The 18,838-nt window shown below is 45.7% G+C and overlaps 1 protein-coding gene across 5 annotated transcripts in view; it reads left to right on the top strand.

The window, feature by feature from the left end:
• Positions 1-18,838, top strand: part of IGF1R (insulin like growth factor 1 receptor) — a 303,286-nt gene that overhangs the window by 236,268 nt on the left and 48,180 nt on the right. For all 5 annotated transcript variants that reach the window (XR_003001377.1, XM_024732051.1, XM_024732050.1 and 2 more), the window contains 4 exons: positions 703-1,015; positions 4,775-4,923; positions 7,886-8,030; positions 16,835-17,049. Coding sequence is in view for 4 of the 5 variants with exons in the window: in XM_024732051.1 (XP_024587819.1) it covers positions 703-1,015; positions 4,775-4,923; positions 7,886-8,030; positions 16,835-17,049 (822 nt within the window). In the remaining variant the exon portion in view is untranslated. The remainder of the gene's footprint in view (positions 1-702; positions 1,016-4,774; positions 4,924-7,885; positions 8,031-16,834; positions 17,050-18,838) is intronic.

The raw sequence follows: 18,838 nt of genomic DNA, 5'->3' as shown, positions 1-18,838 counted from the left end.
ATAATATCCTACGGTCCTCTGAGATCGAGACACTGCCCACCCACCCACTTTCTTATATTTGAGAATTACCATCAGACATGGGGACTTCTCTGTGATATATTAGGTTGAGATATCATTGCTTATTTGGGGTAAGACCTTTGATATGATACAGGCATGCACAAACTTTTATAAAGCTATTTTGTCAGCCTGAATGGTATCATCTTTAGCATATTCTAGTTTAACCATTTCAAAAATAAATGAGCATTTCTGCACACTAAGGCTTTTCAAGATATTTCAATAAGGAACATATGCAAAATGCAGATTAAGTAGCACATATAATGCGTTCTAAGGTAATAATAAACTGTATTGTCCACATAGGGCTTCCACGGTGTCACGCATGCCACAGGTAACCTTTCAAGATGGGTATTATTACCCCATTCTGTAGATGAGAAGAGAGGATCAAGGTCAAAGATGGTAAGGACTCCTCCAAGACCAAACATAGTCAAATAGGAGAGGCTAGATATTAAACCCTGCTCGCCTGACTCCAAACGCAGAGTATTTGCTCCCTGCCTTAATGAAATTCTCAATATGTAATACTGTTGATTCAAGTCCAATGCCCAGTGACGTTCCATTTGGGGATGGCGTTGTGGTTGATGGGTTGGATTGTGCCAGGTGGAGCGATCTGGCTCTCAGCCAGCCTCACACCCTGCCTGTCACCCACAGTGTGCCCGAGCACGTGCGGGAAGCGGGCGTGCACGGAGAACCACGAGTGCTGCCACCCCGAGTGCCTGGGCAGCTGCAGCGCGCCCGACAACGACACGGCCTGCGTGGCCTGCCGCCACTACTACTACGCCGGTGTCTGTGTGCCCAGCTGCCCGCCCAACACCTACCGCTTCGAGGGCTGGCGTTGTGTGGACCGTGACTTCTGCGCCAACATCCCCAACGCTGAGAGCAGCGATTCCGAGGGCTTCGTGATCCACGACGGCGAGTGCATGCAGGACTGCCCGTCGGGCTTCATCCGCAACGGCAGCCAGAGGTTAGTGTTGGGGCCCGGGGGGGCAGAAAGGTTGGTGTTGCCAGTGGCTCCATCTGGGTGGGACCCTGGGAAGGTTAAGGGAGAGGGGCCACCGCAGAGGGCTGGTATAACTTCAGTTTATGATGACTCTAAGAGCAATGGGGAGTTTTTTTGGTTTGAAAGCCTACTGCCTGGCCATTTGGAATTAAGTACCTGATTTGCGGGCTCAGGTCCCCGGAGGTCACTGACCCCCTGTGCACATGCAGGGCTGCCACCCCCAGCAGCAGGCCGGTGGGGGAGACTGTAGGTTGAGGTTTTCTCACCCTCAATGCTACTCAACACTAGACCAGTGAAGGCTTTGGGAGTGCGGGAAGGAAGACACGGCAAGCCCACCAAGCATCCTTAAGGCAGTGAGCAGGCCTCCAAAGTCTCTTAGCACTGGCTCCCGTCCTGCCTGAACTAGCTGCCGCTAAGAGCAAGCAGTTTGTTCCATCAGCACCTCCTACACACACACGTACCCTTCACCTCCCTCAGTTTTCTCTGTCTCTCTCATTTTGCTTCCTGAACATTGAGACTTCTCTTGGGAAGCAAAGAAGTTCCTTACGGCAAACAGCATCCCTCTCATGCATGCCAACTGGACTTCTGTGAATTTGTCATTGGTTTTAAGTTTTTGAAAAAGCAATGCCAGAATTGTTACAAAATACAGGACTATAACCCTGGAAGCAAGAGAAGACTAGAGATTTGGGGATGCTGTTTCCTCCTCTGGCGCAGAGCAGAGAACTCTTAGGAGAGAGTAATTCTGTTGTAATGGACTAAATGCCTACTTCGTGATTAGCACCAGAGGATCCTTACGTTTCGAGGTTCTTCAAAATAAAACTATTCTACAAATATAAAATACCATTGGAAAAGGAAACATTCATTTTGAGTATAACGTGTAACTTCCCTTCTGTTTGCTGCCTTCTGTTTCTGCAAACCTCATCAAGCAAGTCTTGGTAAAGGGGAATCTGTTTCTGGTGTAATATTTGGAGATGTTGCTCCTTCCGTAGGCTTAACTTCAAATCAAAGGTAAAGCTCACATTATTTCAAAAAATTAAATGTAGAGCTCTCTACCTGTCATCATTTCTGTAACGGTTATTATAGTAAAAGTTACTTTAAATACTTTAAAATGGTAAATGTGCCAGGGATGCCAGTGAACTGGAGAGTATACATATTCCACCCAAAATAAGTATGCCACATTTTACTCACATTTTATTGGCAGCCCTAGAACTTAAAAAGGCTTTGCCAGTACCCTGGGCAGTGCCTGGAACCCAGTTAAGGCTCAGCCACAGTTCCTCCCCAGGGGTGGGGGCCAAGATGAGGCAGCTGGTGCATGGCCTTGGGTCATAACTTCTTTGCCTTTCGGGTGAGTTTCCTGTGGTGTCTGGAGGCATTCAGTCATCTGCAGCTGCCAGAGTAGCGGGCAAAGTGGGATGTGCTGTGCACTGTGACAGTTTCTTCTACTGTAATTCATTTTTCAAAGAATTGAGCTGTTATTTTTCCTACCAATGCTTACAGTCTGTTCAAAGCTACAGATCTCCCTTTTACACTTTAAAATAAAATGCCGTCAAGAACTAATAAATCCCCCTCTCAGCCTTTAAGAGCTATTTGACCCTTACTTCAAAATATTTATTTTTTAATACTGTGTATACCCGAATGGATTTGAGGACGCTTAAACTATCAACGTGTAATCAGAGCACTTTCTTAGAAAAACCTTTTTTTTTAAGTGCTGGATGATTCCTAGACATTTTAAGAAAGGTGTTTGGTTCAGAAATTGCTATTTGAATAAAATGTCAGGGGGAACTAAACATACACTTAACCTACAACCCAGTTACACTCCTGAACATTTATCACAGAGAAATGAAAACTTAGGTTCCCACAAAAACAGGTACACAGTTATTTGTAGCAGCTTCATTTGTAACAGCCAAAAACTGGAAACAGCACAGATGCTCCACAATAGGTAAACGGCTAAGCAAACCGTGATCCATCACACCATGGAATATCAATCAACAATATAGAGAAACAAACCATTCAAACACACACAGCATGGATGGATCTCAAGGACGTTATGCTGTGTGAAAAAAGCCAATCTCACAAGGTCACACACCATATGATTGCATTTATATAACATTCTCAAAATAACAACATAATAGAGATGGAGAATAGATCAGTGGTTGCCATGAGTTAGAGATGTGGGGGCAGGGTGACTGTACAGGTAGCACAAGGGAGATGTTTGTGGTGATGGGCTAGCTGGTTATGGCGATTACACAGGTGATAAGATGACATGTAAGTATATGCAGGCATTGTACCTGTGTTAGTTTCCTGGTGTTGATATTGCTTTATCATTATGTAAGATGCAACCATTGGGGGAACCAGGTGAAGGGTACTCAGAACCTTTCTGTACTATTTTTGCAACTTTCTGTGTGTCTGTAATTATTTCAAAATAAAAAGTGTTTAAAAAGGGAGGTGGGGCATTATCTGGTTTGTAGGTAAATTAGAAGCAATAAAAGACAACAAAGAGTACTGAAGAAAAGCTGCTACCTACTCTAGAAGTGAGCATGTTGAGTGTGATGTTAGAGAAGGGAGAAACCTCCGTTGCTATGGTTGGCCCAGTTCCTTTGGAAACCTTGCCTCCTGTTCTCCCAATATGAAATAAGAAAACAGCAGGGAAATTTTATTTATCTATAAGCTTTTAAACAAAACCCTTCATCTTTGCCTTAAATATGCAGTAAGGTTCGGGGTGGGGGTACTTAATGCTAAGAGCTATAACTTACACTGTTTCCTTGACTGTTTTTCACTTCACGAAGTTTGAACGATCATTCAAGAACCGTCATGTAAATATAGTGGCTCTCCAATTCACCGTCCTAGTACACACACATCCCATAATGTTGTATCATTTATTTGTTTGGAAATTGACCCAACTTTCTGTGGTTCAGCAGCTGGATTAGTGTTTTGTCCACTGTTTCCTAAATAAGGGTAGGTAAGCAGGAAAAGTGCCAGCGTCACTCACTGGTCCCTGACTGTTGGTGGTTTGTGGCATGTTCAAGATTGCATGTGAAATAGGAGCTTATTACAAAGTAATGGAAGTTCCTTGTTTTTATTGTGTATGCAGCGAAAACAACACTTGGATCAATTTACAAGTTTCTGCCAAACACTGTCAAGAAATTATTTCAGTTGTGCTTTAGCAAGAAAGTAATGGATCTGTGCTATAGCACATGCCTTTTGGAATCCCTCATTGGACTTTGCTGGACCGCTGGCTGCAGGAGTTAGATTCCCGTTAGTGGCAGAGACTCTGCCGTCCCTTTGCTGTCCCTGTCCACTCTCCCCGTGCCTCCTCCAGGGTGTGCCAGCAGGGACCACAACATCAGAGAACAGTTCTGTTCTTCTTGGGAGCCCCAGGTGCTTTCTTTCTGCAAAGCTGTTTCTCCCACATGGGACCAGCTGGCTCACCAGTCCCAGCCTATGATACACACATGTCTCAAGGGTGTATCATGTGTTTTGTCTGGAAACAGGCAGCATGCTTTTCCTTTGTAGGCAGTTTCTCCTTTTGGTTGCAATTTGAGTGGCTTATCCTGGGTAGGCTTGGGGATAAGAAACAGTGTGACCACTTGAATGCTTCCACCAGTTGCTTTTTGTAATGTGGACTGTAAAGACACCTAGAATAAAAGCATATCTTTATGATTTTTTTTAATGCAAGAAGACAGACTCAGCTCTCTGTGTTTTGGGTTGGTTTATTTTCAACAGCATGTACTGCATCCCTTGCGAAGGCCCTTGTCCCAAAGTGTGTGAGGAAGAGAAAAAGACAAAGACCATTGATTCTGTCACTTCTGCTCAGATGCTCCAAGGATGCACCATCTTCAAGGGCAATCTACTCATTAATATCAGACGTGGCAGTAAGTACTCCATCTCCCTGGAAGAGAGGGCCAGATCTCTTGGTTTTCTTTTGTTGATGCTTCTCCTACTCATCCATGACTCACAACTAAAATATGGGCCTAGAAAAACAACATGGTGCGTAAGCCTCATGCTCAATGCCCCTCCTTTGAGTTTCCCTTAAAGATAAAAAACAGATTGAAAGGCCGTCTGATTTTTAGCCATTGGCACAGCATTTATTTCTTCAGAGGGTCATCCCTCATCTTTCTTAAGTCACATCTTACGCAGGATACACACATCCAAACACGTACAAACCCCAGAAGAGACCGATGGATCAAAGATGTGACTCAGCAGTCTCCAGCCGGAGCCAAGTCCACAGAGCTTTAAGTCCAGAGTCTTGGTTACTTGGATATATTGAAGATACTGAGCAAGGGAAGAGTTTAATGATATCATTTTAAAATTTTATTCAGTCCAAAAGTGGCCGATCTCCAAATTTATTTCGGAGAACCAAAAGAGATAAAAGTATATGTATGTCATCATGCATTTAAAGCTTCGATCTCACCCTCTACAGGATCCCCATTATTTGCAGTAGATGGCATTCCTGGTAATTGCATTTGTGTGAAGCATTTCCTGTTGACTTATTTGGTGATACTTTCAGTTCTGATCTGTAATTGACAAGGGCTTCTAGTAACGGTGCCTTAAGTTCTCCACAACTGGAACCACTTGGTGAAGGTACTGATAATTTTGTAAGCTAAGAGAAATATAATAAGAAGGAGTTGAGGTTGAAAGGAATTTTTTTCTAAATCCTTTTGTGAAGAAGTTTTTTTCTTTTTTTTTATAGTCTGAGGGGCAAAAATGTCCTGTTTATTCTGCGCATTTACTTTTCCTTAATACTATTTGTACAATAAGTGAGCTCTATTCTTATGGTTTAGAGATGGCAGCAACAAGTTTTCTGCTTAGTTCTTTTGAATTTTTGGATAGCCCTTGATTTTCACAACACCTTTCACTCCTCTACAACAGAGATAACTTTGTTTCCACACAGCTAGAATTTTCTTGCTTTCATGGTATTCTGCAGTTTTATTCTTTTTGCACTTACTAGATTTCTTAATTTTTATTATTATTATTATTATTTTTTTTTTTTTTGTGGTACGCGGGCCTCTCACTGTTGCGGCCTCTCCCGTTGCGGAGCACAGGCTCCGGACGCGCAGGCCCAGCGGCCATGGGTCACGGGCCCAGCCGCTCCGCGGCATGTGGGATCCTCCCGGACCGGGGCACGAACCCGCGTCCCCTGCATCAGCAGGCGGACTCTCAACCACTGCGCCACCAGGGAAGCCCAAGATTTCTTAATTTTTAAAAAAGATTTCCTCATTCCCTAGAACATATCCTTTAAATGGCTAACCCTTATTTTTTTCTTATATTCCTATCCTCAAGATAAAAATGTAATCCATGAATTAAATCCATGGAGAAGTATAATTTGAGAAGGAATTGGTACATATTTGTGCATGACGATGAAATGTGTCTTCCAGTTTATAGCCACCACAGGAAATCGGTTAGACATCTCATTGGAAAGGTCCTTCCTCAGCCTTACTAGAAGGCATGAGTCCTGCCCCACATTTTTTTATTTATTTATTTTTAAAATAAATCTTTCAGATTTTGACCGTGAGGATTTTTTTAAATTTTATTTTATTTATTTATTGGCTGTGTTGGGTCTTTGTTGTGGTGCGCAGGCTTTTCTCATTGCAGTGGCTTCTCTTGTTGTGGAGCGTGGGCTCTAGGCACATGGGCTTCAGTAGTCATGGCACGCAGCCTCAGTAGTTGTGGCTCACGGGCTCTAGAGGGCATGCTCAGTAGTTGTGGTGCACGGGCTTAGTTGCTCTGTGGCACGTGGGATCTTCCCGGACCAGGGCTTGAATCCAGGTCCCCTGCATTGGCAGGTGGATTCTTAACCGCTGCGCCACCAGGGAAGCCCCCCGCCCCACATTTAAAATTCATGATCTTTTCCTTGAAACATCAACTGCAGGCAACCGCTAGTCTTTACAACTTGAATTTCTCCTTCATTTCTCTTGGAAAACCATCAAGCTGTCCATAAATGTAGGGTGTTACCCTGGAGGACAGTACACTTTTTCTTTGATGTTTATCAATTGAAAGCAAAAGAGAACCTCTTATTAAGTAAGCCTTCACAAATCATACACAGTAAAATTCTGTTAGTTGAACCACACCCAATTCATTATAGTATGTGTTATAATTTTGGCCTAAGTTGAAGTTTATGTTTTTTATTTACTGTGAGAAAAAAATAGGCTACAAAATTAAAGGAAATACACTGTTTATACATCTTGTCATTTTTACACATCTATTAGCAACGATGTTCCCAACTATTTTATATGTGTCAGAGTTATGAATGTGCATTGTAGAAAACGTAGAAGCATAGAAATGAATTTTTTTAAATTACCTGCTGATAACCATTGTTAACGTTTTGGTGCATTTTCTTCCAGTCTTAGTAAGATGGAAGCTTTAAATATAGATCCCTGTATCTTAGGAACTAGAAATGTGGCAAAAGCAGTTCCTAATGAGACCGAGGAAATGTTGTTTATTTAGTCATGCCCTTGTACTTTGGAGGCAGCACTGTCTGTTGACAGAGTATATTAAAGAACTTCCCTAGATGTGCCCGCATTTGCTAAATGGCAGTCTGGTGTTTATGATACTACATTCTGTTAATCAGCCTGGGAGCTGCAGTACCCAGCCTTCTAGAAACTCCCCTTCCCTGGCCTTGGGGGCCCCATCCCAGGCGAGGGTGTTGAAAGCCAAGCTTAGGGAAACGCACTTTTGACAAGGGACAAGGGTCCTGTGAAGCTCGAGCACCTCAGTGGCACCATGAAAACAAGATCCGCACTGAATTGCTCTCCACACTTGTTTGCGAGAAACCAAGTGTGTCCGCCCCGCTCACGCTTAGTGGATGCTCAGTAACATGGCCCCCCCTTACCGTAGACAACATCGCTTCGGAACTGGAGAACTTCATGGGACTCATCGAGATCGTGACGGGCTACGTGAAGATCCGCCACTCCCATGCCTTGGTCTCCTTGTCCTTCCTGAAGAACCTTCGCCAGATCCTAGGAGAGGAGCAACTAGAGGGGTAAGTGCTCCAAATTTCACAAGCTGACATTCTCCCACCACAGAGTAAGCAGCCTGCATTTTAAAGTTCTGTGTTTCTAAGGGAAGAGCCCTTTCTCATTAAAAAGAAGAAGTGAAAATGACAGCAGTGCGGGAGCCCTGAGTGAGGACCCACCTCCTCACATGGGGTCTCGTGTAGTCACAATTCTCCGTCCTCAGGACTGGGTTGTGACCCATCCAGGGTTACGTGTCTGACTGTGGCCAGCAAAGCAGCAGATGGGGCTGCAGTAGGGGCTGTTTCTGCCAAAAGCACTGGGAGTGGGTCTGAAGTGCTTACCTCTCCATGAAATCATCATTTATGGGTCCCTTATCTGCCTCAGGGTGCTGTAGTCCACTACGTAAAAGCCATTCCATCTTTTCAGATGTATTAGAACATCAGAGATTTGGAGGCATATGAACAGTTCATTTTGTTACAAAGAAATCTTGATTCACAGAATTGTTTCTATTGATCAGCTTGTAGGATTTGTGCTACTCATAGAATTTTTGTCTTCTGCAGAGACGTGCTTTGTGATAAGGGTTTTAAACTAGCCGGAGGCCTTTCACCAGAGGAGGAATAAAAGCGGGTGCTTCCTGCACGCGCAATTTCTCTCCAGCACTTAGCCCAGGTGTTCCTTTGCGTACATGCTTCTCTTCACCGACCACCCCCCTCTTTAAACACAGCTCTTGCCTGGCTTTAAGCTAATGCTTTGAAATAAAAGAAGACATCCATTAATGAGTTAATTCCTTCTAAAGAGAATTTGGGGAAATAATTTAGGAAAGCAAGAGGTGGGAAGGTCATGAGAAAGGTTGTCCTTGCTGATTTATGTGCCCCGACTGGATAAAGTTACCGCATAAGGGTTTCCTTACAGCCTTCCTGCTTTTTCTCAGACTCACTCTTGGTCAGTCTTAAATTCTTAAAATTCCATCATCTGATATAGCTAAAGAGAGAGGGCAGCTCTTCATTCCATCCTTGAAAAGCACACTGTCCTCCCCGCTGGGAACAGTGATTCTTTAGAAAAATGTCTTTCTTTTGGCAAATCCAAGGAGGCTGCCACTGTGCCCAGCCCAAGTGTCCCAGGTCACCGACATGGCAAACCGAGGCTCTGCCAATTTGAGGTGATGGTGTTACTGTTGGTTGTATTAAATTTTAAAGTGAATTTTAGCACAGTTCTTTTATTTTTTTTCCTCCAAGTAGGTTTGTGCTTCTGGAAACCCTGGTGTTGGTAAGCACTTTTGCTTTGGCGTATTGGTACCTGCAAGCTTTACTGCTGCTTGAGGATACACATTCTTTTTTTTTTTTCCAGGCTGAGCAAGTGATATACATAGAGGGGAAAGCTAACAGGAGAGTTTAATTCATTTTTATTAGGAATTATTACATGATGTGATTACCTTTCAGCTGTGTGTTAACTAAAAGTATCAGGCACTTGAATGTAGCTGAAAATTAAAGTGTGATTTTTATTTGCAAGAATATTTATGATGTATTTCTCATTATCTGAATCATGTGTAAAACCCAAAGTCCCAGTGGGGTCTTCGTACAGATGTATGTCATTGCTTAGGTGTTTGGGCCACTTCCAAGCTCAGCTAAGCTTCAGGCCCCTGCCCTGCTGATAGTACTTTAGGTGTCAGGGAAGGGCAATGGTGAACCTGCTGCTGGTTAGTAGCCCTTGTAGCTCTGAGGATGCTGGGCTTCTAGCCTTGGATTCCTGCCTGCCATTGTTTGGAGGCTCTCTCTTTAGATAGAGCTTGAGAACCTTGCCTCTCTTGATGGGAGCTGTGTTCTCTGAGCTGCCTTCCTCACCCATGACCAAAAATGTATGGGTCATCCTTGCTTGTGATGAAGACCCCTACTGGCTTTGTATCAGGTGTGACCAGTAGCAACAACTCAATTCTGTATTTCTCAGATGTAGGAAGAGGGTTAGGTCCAGCCCCTTTGCCTACTCCCCTCACTCCTGTAAGAAGGGAAGAGTCACACAGATACAGAGAACAAACTAGTGGTTACCAGTGGGGAGACGGAAGGAGGGAGGGGCAATTTAGGAGTAGGGGATTAAGAGGTACAAACTATTACATATAAAATAAATAAGCTACAAGGATATATTGTACAACACAGGGAACATAGCCAATATTTTATAACTATAAATGGAATATAACCTTTAAAAATTGTGAATCATTATATGTACACATGAAACTTATATAATATTGTACGTCAACTATACTTCAATAAAAATAAATAAATTTTTTAAAAGAATGCAAAATGAGCTATAAAAAGAGACAGTCTTCTGCTCAAACCTGAAATAAAAGTGAAGAGTCAGAGGGAGGAAGAGAAGAAAGGTAGATGATGAATAGATAAATGCCAGCAGTGCCGAGCAGAACTTGCAGGGTGCTACAGGGAAAGAAAAGACACATGCCATGGGCATGAAAAAGAGTCAGGTATCTGATTAAGAAGATCAGACAGGGGACTTTCCTGGCAGTCCAGTGGTTAAGACTTTGCCTTCCAACGCAGGGGGCGCGGCTTCGATCCCTTGTCGGGGAGCCAAGATCCCACATGCCTCCTGGCCAAGAAACCAAAACATAAAACAGAAGCAATATTGTAACAGATTCAATAAAGACTTTAAAAATGGTCCACATCAAAAAAACATTAAAAAACAAAAACAAAAGAAGAAGAAGATCAGACAGGCTTCTGAGAAGAGGTGGCTTTTGAGATGGGCCTTGGAGGGTTTCCAGAAACAGCAAAAAGCAGAGGGTAAAGAAAGGCATTTCAGGACAGGCGGCAGCAGCAAAGGCAACGAGTTGGGGCATCCTGGGACCTGTTTGGCAAATAATACTGGAGAGGTAGGTGGTAGGAGAATTATGTAAGCTGTTATGCACCCAGGTATGGAGGTTATAATTTGGATAGGCAGTGGAACCTTTTCAGGGCTTTTGAGTTACCAGAGTGTCAATAGAACATTTCACTTGAGTGTGCTTTTGGTGTAAGCCAAGATGACTTTTACCCCACGGGTTCCCACACTTTGCTCTACATTAGAATCATCTGGGGGCTTTTAAGAAATCCTGATGCCCAAGTTGCACTCTGTCCCAATTCAATCAAAATGTTTGGGGGTGGGATCCAAGCATCATTGCTTTTCAAAAGATTCCCAGGTAATTTCGATGTGCAGCAAAGATTGGAAACCACTATTTTACCCCTTTATTCCTTCTCAGAAGCATATCCCCAAAGCCCTTTGATTTTTTTGCCTAAATATTTTCTTGTCACACTGTTCCTTAAAGTATGATTTTTCTTGTATCTCTCATAACCAATGCTTCCATTTGGTTCAGTGGGAAGAAAGTTTTGTAGCCTTTTGTTCTGGTGGAGAACAGACAAATTTGTAGTACAGAGATCCTTTGTATGTGTTACCCTTAGCTTTCCAAACTGGAACTGAGACCCATCTCCAAATGTCTCCTGAGTAGCCCAGACCACACAGTCAAGTCCAGAGTATGAAATTGAAGAACGTTACCTGGAGTAGAACTCTTAGTCCTCACTCACAGTGAGCTGATTCTGGAATTTGATGTCCAGGCTGGTGACAGACATAGGCAAAATCACATCGGAACAGACAGCAGGGCTGCTGGTCTCTGGAGAAAGGGGCCGGACAACATAGGCAGTCTTCAGTTTGTCCAGAAGAATTCGGATGGCCAAGGCTTCTTTGAGGACATTACTCTGTGTAAGGTGATGTGTTTCTGGAGTGATAACCTTAGAGATTAAGAAGATCAAGGTTGGGCTTCCCTGGTGGCGCAGTGGTTGAGAGTCCACCTGCCGATGCACGGGACACGGATTCGTGTCCCGGTCTGGGAAGATCCCATATGCCGCGGAGCGGCTAGGCCCGTGAGCCATGGCTGCTGAGCCTGCGCATCTGGAGCCTGTGCTCTGCAACGGGAGAGGCCACAACAGTGAGAGGCCCGCGTACCGCAAAAAAAAAGATCAAGGTTGTGCTATTTTGGAAAGAAATGGATTTTGGAATACACATGTACAGGATTCCTATGAAATGGCTAATTTTTAAGCCCTTGAATAAGAAAGAGAGTATTTCTGTTCTCTGAAAAAATTCCCTTATTTGAACAAGCGTATTTTGTGATACATCAGATAAATGAATTAAAATTTCAAATTTGTTGGTGCCACCAAGGATTGTTGCCCTGAAAAGAATAAGAGTAGATGGAGGTGGTGGGTTATAAGAATTGGAATTCTTGGATGCAGTTAGGCATCTCTGCTCATGTTCCCACCACTTGACTTTGCAACACTTTGTGCTTTATTCTGCCTTCTTGCAACTCTAAGATTAGGTTGCAACATGGCTATACTTTAACACTTCTTCCAGACTTCCAAAAAATATACACTCAGACATGTGACTCAGCAGTTCCAGGCTCTACCCCTGTATCTACCCAAGAGAAATGAAAACATGTCCACACAAGACTTGTATGTGATTGCTCATAGCAGTGTTATTCATGATACCAACCCCCCCCCACCACCAAAATACCCCACTGGAAACAATCCAAATGTCCATCAGCAGATAAATGGATAAATAAAATGTGGCACAATTACTGCCCAACAATAATGTAACAACATGAGTGAACCTCAAAAACATTAGGCTAAGTGAAAAAAAGCCAGACACAAAAGGCTACACATTTTGTGATTCCATTAGTATGTGCTTTGTAGAAAAGGCAAAACTATGGAGGCAGAAAGCAGATCAGTGAAGAGCTGGGGATGGAATTGGAGCTTGACCACCATCGGGAATGAAGAACTTTGGCGTGACGGAAATGTTCTGAAAATGCATCGTGGTGATGGTTAGACACCTGTGTGAATTTACTGAAGCTTCTGGAACTGTACACTTAAAATGAGTGAATTTTTTTGGTAGATAAATTATACCTCAGTAAAGCTGTTTTTAAAACCCTCAAAGAGGAAACGTTTTCAGAGTCTCTGTTTGGTGCCTAGTGCCACTTGAATATAAATTCCTACCCTTGCTGAACCTCCGAGGCTGGTGTAAATATTGAACTCTGGGGGAGATTGGACGTGGTATAAAGCAATTCGTTGCAGACAGGTTGGAGGCAGCATATGTGAAAAGACCAAATCCTGCATCAGTTGCAGATGGCTCGACTGCTAGAGACAAGCCCCCATGTGCTGGGTTCTGATGCCACCGAGGGACCGCCCAAAAGAGGCCATAGTTTTTTCTCTGAGAAGTGAAAGGGACTAATGATTTTTTTTTTTTTTTCCCAATTTGTCAGTAAAGTTTGGAAAGGGGGGAATGTCCCTTCCTGCCCCCATGTTCTGGAGACCCCACCCTCAGCCCCATCTGTCCCAGGTGGGGAGAAGCCAAAGAAATACCTTGCCTAGAGTTATTGCTTAGTGAGAGTGGAGATGACGCTCCACCCCGATCTTTGGATTCCCACGTGCAGTGGTCCAAGCCCTGGACCCGGGGCTGTCTTCTAAGTACCACTCGAATCCTCAGCAGTTTGCCTTCCTTTGCTTCCCCATCCTTCCTGCCCATCATTCGAGCAGGCGGGGAGCTGGCGGTGTTGACAACTCAGAAGTAGGACAACCCTGAGATTGGAGCCATAAATAAAACAGTTAGGTGTATAGTATGTGCTGGGCGTTTAGAATATTGATGCAGATAATATATAGATGTCCTCAAGGAGATAACCTCCCACATTGGTCTACATTTTGGCAGATGGGGCCCACCCAAGCATAGAAACAAACATTTTTTGCAACCTTGAAGAGAGCTGGGGCCAGGATACCAATATAGATAAAACCCAGGCACCACGGAGCCTGTGTAAGGGACAGAAGAATAAACAGATAATTTTTTAAAATATGTTTTGAATGTAAAGGCAGTCAGCTTAGAAACAATTAGGAAATCACATTTACAGAATAATTGACTTAAACAGCCATTTCCTTTAGGGAACAATAAAATCTAAGTGTGTATATGTGTGTGTTGAAGATATGCAGACAAGTTTCTGCCTTTTACCATCTTTTAATCCTCACCTGATCGTGGAAGGAATGTGTGGGCAGCCGGGCCTCCAGCTGGGGTTGGGAAAACAAGAGCAGTATTGACAGGCAGCTCGTGAATGGCTTGATTATCATTGTGTTGAGGGTTTCACTTTTATTTTTCTGTCGCTTACACAAGCTCCATAACACCCCGGTTTTATTGATATTGGTATCCTGGCTCCAGGCCTTCTCAGTGTTGTAAAAAAATGTTTATGTTTACTGTAAAAAGATAATCTTGCTTTTCAAAGTGATTAGTCACATACACAGAATTTCAGTGTGCCTGCCATTCATTTGTCAAATTCCTGATTTATAATTCATGCTCCCTCCCCTGGGGAGAAGCATGTTTTGTTCAGAAGGTATTTTCCGTGCGGTTATGTTCTCTGCTAGTGAAATTAGTTTACTAAAATAAAAACCTCGTCCTAGGTTGAGTCAGCAATTTGACCTGGGTAATTGGCCTTTACTCCCGGCCCAGAGCTTTCTGCACCAACAAGGAGATTTTGTCCCATGTGGCCTACTTGGGAACCTGGGAGCAGCCAGACCCACGGGGTTCGTGTTGATGCCGCAGAGTGTCCTTCAGAGCTGGGAGTATTCCGAGGGCAAGAGTGGCCTATGATAGGAGGCATCTGCCTCCACCTGTGAACCCCTCCTCCGGTTGTATAACTCTGCGGACACCCCTTCTCCCAGCAGCATCACCTGCAGCCTGGCAGTGAGGGAGCAGATGGTGGGGGGGGGCACTGTGGACCCCACCTTCCACCTGCCACACCACCCTCCTGCACACATGGCCTTGTGGTACATAGCCCAAGTCTAGATTCCTTTGGACAATGTCTTACATTCCTTTTCCAGCAGATGTTGGGGAGTGAGCTCTTGCTGAAAGGAAAGGATTTGTTGACTTGCCAGTTTTTGTCACCTTGGTGGCCGTGAATGTGTCGAGGCCTCAGGTGGGTTTGTGAGGAGCCTGGCTTGGTTTCTGAGGTGCTGCCTCTGGACTCATTGCACCCCTGTGTGGGCAGGATCCCCACCCCCAGCACCTGCACCTACGTGACCCGGTGCTCGTGGAGGGGCTGGGCTTCAGGCTGGGGGAGCAGATCCCACCTCAGCTCAGTAACTCCTCCTGGGCCCTTAAAACCGACAGGGAGCTCCTATGACACCGTTTGTGCCCCTTGTTGTCCAATAAGTGAGTAAACGGAGCTACAGAAAGCACTGAGTGACCTGCCTGTGGCTGTGCAGCTCATAAATGGCATCGATAGTCCTGGACCCCTGTCTCTGAATGCCTCATGAATTCCCGGGGAAATGTACCGGTGGGCTTCACAGCACTGGAATCATAGCTTTTGCTTTGCTCTCAGTGAGTGAGACTCAGGCTGTGGACTGACCGGCGGGTAGAGTCCTGGTAGAGATCCTGGTCCGGGTGTAAGTGAACCTCACCGGATGCACAGAGGTGCCCAGTGGACACCACCCGGGGCAGAGGAGGTCTCTGGGCTTCTGTCTGGGCTGTCCCGGCTCTGGAAAGAAGGTTGGGATCCTTTCCTTCTCTACTGTTTATGTGTTGGATCCCTGAGTGGGTCCTAGACATAACTCAAAATGTGGCACCAGTTCTTAGACTCAGTTTTGTAGAAGGTGCTTGAGTGAGCCCCAGAAGGAAACAGGCTGGGGGATAGGAGGGGGAGAAGGGTCTGAGTTCTGTGGGGAGCAGACCTGTTAGCACAGAGGACTCAGATGGCATCTGTGACCCTGCCTGCCTGGTTTACCAATGGACCCAGACAGAAAGGACCTGCAAGGCTCTTTCTCCAGACCCCAAGCTGGAGCTGTCTGCTCTCTTGCCTCCCCGGGTATGGGTTTGTCTCTGGGTGGCCAGTGCTAGTGGTTGCCGATGCTGGCTGTCCCCCCATCTCTCCTTCAGAAGCAGCTGGGTCTACTGCTTCTGTGTCCACCCACTGGGAGCAGGACCGATGTCTGACTTGGTCGGCTTTGGACCCCCAGCCCCTCGGTGGTGCCCAGGGTCTGTTAGACCAGTGGTTCTCCAAGTGTGGTCCCAGCATCACCTGGGCGCTAGTTAAAAATGCAGATTCTCAGCCCACCCAGAGTTCCTAATGAGAAACTCCCGGGGTGGGGCCCAGCCCTCTGAAAATAAGCTTTGTGCACCCTAAACTTGTTGGACGTGGAGTTGCGATCGCCTGGACGGGTGGCCTGGGGGAATGCCCATCGGGAGCCATTTATCTTCCCCCACCTTCCCCGAGGACTTCGGCTGAGGCTTTTCAGGGTGGGGTGAATCTGGAGGAGGGAGCTGACCCAGGGTTGGTTCACCCCCGAGTCTGTCTCCCTGTCCCATTCTCTCTCCTACACCGTCATGTGCTGCTGACAGCACGGATGGGATGGGATTTACCCCCAAGGATAATGGCAGACTTTCTACAGCAAATTTGTAAGCTGTTCCGGTTGAGTAGCAGAGCATATCTGTTCTCCCATGGACTGATTTCAAGCTCATTGTACATACTCTGCTTCAGAGAAGTAACCAGAGGCATTTCTGGGGAATGATTTGAGTAGCATCCTCCAGTGTGAGAAGCATTAATGTTGGTAGTAGGGGTCATCAAATTAATTCGTGTTTTATCTATTTGATATTGTCCTTGAATCATATTGTTGTTATTGTTAACAGTGACTGTTCTTTCTTAGATACCATTAATAACTACATCTCTTACCCGCAAAGGCAGTGTTTTCTGGAGCCTTGTGGCAAAGAGGCACAGCATGGGGTGTCTGGTGGCAAAGGGCAAGGGTGCTGATGCTGATTTCTGTGCTTCTAGGAATTACTCCTTCTACGTCCTCGACAACCAGAACTTGCAGCAGCTGTGGGACTGGGACCACCGCAACCTGACCATCAAAGCCGGGAAAATGTACTTTGCTTTCAATCCCAAATTGTGTGTCTCCGAGATCTACCGCATGGAGGAAGTGACGGGGACTAAAGGGCGCCAGAGCAAAGGGGACATAAACACCAGGAACAACGGAGAGAGAGCCTCCTGTGAGTGGACCCTCCTCCTATCTACACAGCAGCTTCCGTTCGTGGCCCCCTCCTTGTTTCATATGGGGCCTCCTTAACGAGCACTTTGCTCACACGTGGATATCTTCAAAGGCAGTAGTGGGGCAGATTCCTATTTGTAAATTTTCCGTAGCATCTATTTGTGTGTGCTAAACATTTGTAAATGTGTTCTCACTCAGATTTTAAAGAGGTGCTTACAGAATACACAGAGTTAAGTGTCTTTTATGCTCAGGCACACCGTTGGATTATTTTCTAGGGGAGAGCTGGTCCTGTCCAGCCCCGGGAGGGAGCAAACCCGGCCCTCCGTCTCTGGAGTGGAGGGGAGGCCAGGGGCCCCCGTCCCTGACCTGGCCTCCACCTGGTTCCTACCACAACATGAAAGGTGGTGCCTCCCTGGATTGATACTGCTTTTTAAATTTAGAACAATGTCATTATAACCTTACACTGGTTATGCGACTTCTGCTTTAAGGTTTTGCCTCTGAGCAGTGAGTTTCTCACCTAACCCTGTATGTAAAACTGCTTTTAAAAATGGTGTGGTTCTGTGTGGCTGGATCAAGTTATAAAGATAGTCTCTCCACCATCGGCTTTTGATATGGGACAGGTATTAGAAAAGAATCATCTACGTGATCCAGGGTGATTTGCACGTGCGCTCACGGCGCAAGAGAATCTGCGAAACCGGCAGCATTGGACTTCGTTTTGCTGGCTCTGGATTTACCTGGTAGACACTCGAGTTGCTCAGGAAGAGTTTTTAGAGTCGAGAAACCAGACGCAGAGCTGAAGCGCCTTCTCCCTCATGTGCCGCGCCACAGCCCTCACCACATTCCCCGCTCAGACCACAGCAGAAGCGGATGCAGCAGATTGCTGTCAAAGTGTTTTCCTTACAGTGGGCCAGTCTGACCTGTCAGGTCATGAATGCAGTAGCCATTTATTTTCCCTTGAAAATGAAATCATGTTTCCTCTCTAAAGAACACTTTAGCAGAAACTGCAACGTTTTTCCCATCTCAATCCATCACGTTTTGCCCCAGAGACTTCTCAGTTTTTAACTGCCTTTAGCCTCTGCTTCACCTGCTGAGGGTGCAGTGGGAGTCGGGCAGACACGGGGGCAAGGACAGTTCGTAGGAGAGCTTCGTGTCTCCACGAGGGAGGCAATCATCAGTTCTTCCCGGGTTCTCATCACAGTTTGAATCAGGTCCGGGAGCACGAGGGGGCTCGGGGCAGCATCCCCATCATGCCTCACCAGCAGAGGCTTCCTTCCCACAGAGCGCAGAAGGCTGCTCCAAGTGAAATGGGTCCGATCAGCGCTCGATCCATTCCCCGCTGCGCGTCAGCGCTAGCTGGAGCCGCCAAGGCGTTCTTGTGTCCTTGCACAGGGAGGTGTCGATACCGCGTGCGGACTAAGAGAAGTTCCCCTCTGTGGCACAGCTGCTCTGTTACCTGTCTTTGGTAATTTGACACAAGCGGGCAGATATCCACAACTGCAAGACAGGTGTCGTCAGGTCTAAGAAGAGTCCACCCAGCATCAGGGTCCACTCTCACCTTCCCCAGCCCCTTGGGTGGCCCGCATCTTAGGGAAGAGCAGAGACAAGGCCACCTTGCTCCATCCAGAGGTCCTTCTCTTCAGGTTAGGAATCACTCACAGGTTCACGTCCAGGGCCACCAAGTGTACTAAAACAAAGGACCGAGCCCCTTGGAGGCCACGTAGCGCAATGTTTGGGTCCTTAGTAGAAACAAGAAAGCCACTGAGAAGTCCAAAAAGGGGCTTTGCAAGTAC

The sequence above is a fragment of the Neophocaena asiaeorientalis genome, unplaced genomic scaffold (genome assembly GCF_003031525.2).
Source record: "Neophocaena asiaeorientalis asiaeorientalis breed wild unplaced genomic scaffold, Neophocaena_asiaeorientalis_V1.1 scaffold362, whole genome shotgun sequence".
Taxonomy (NCBI): domain Eukaryota; kingdom Metazoa; phylum Chordata; class Mammalia; order Artiodactyla; family Phocoenidae; genus Neophocaena; species Neophocaena asiaeorientalis.
This window is presented reverse-complemented; position numbering and strand designations above follow the sequence as displayed.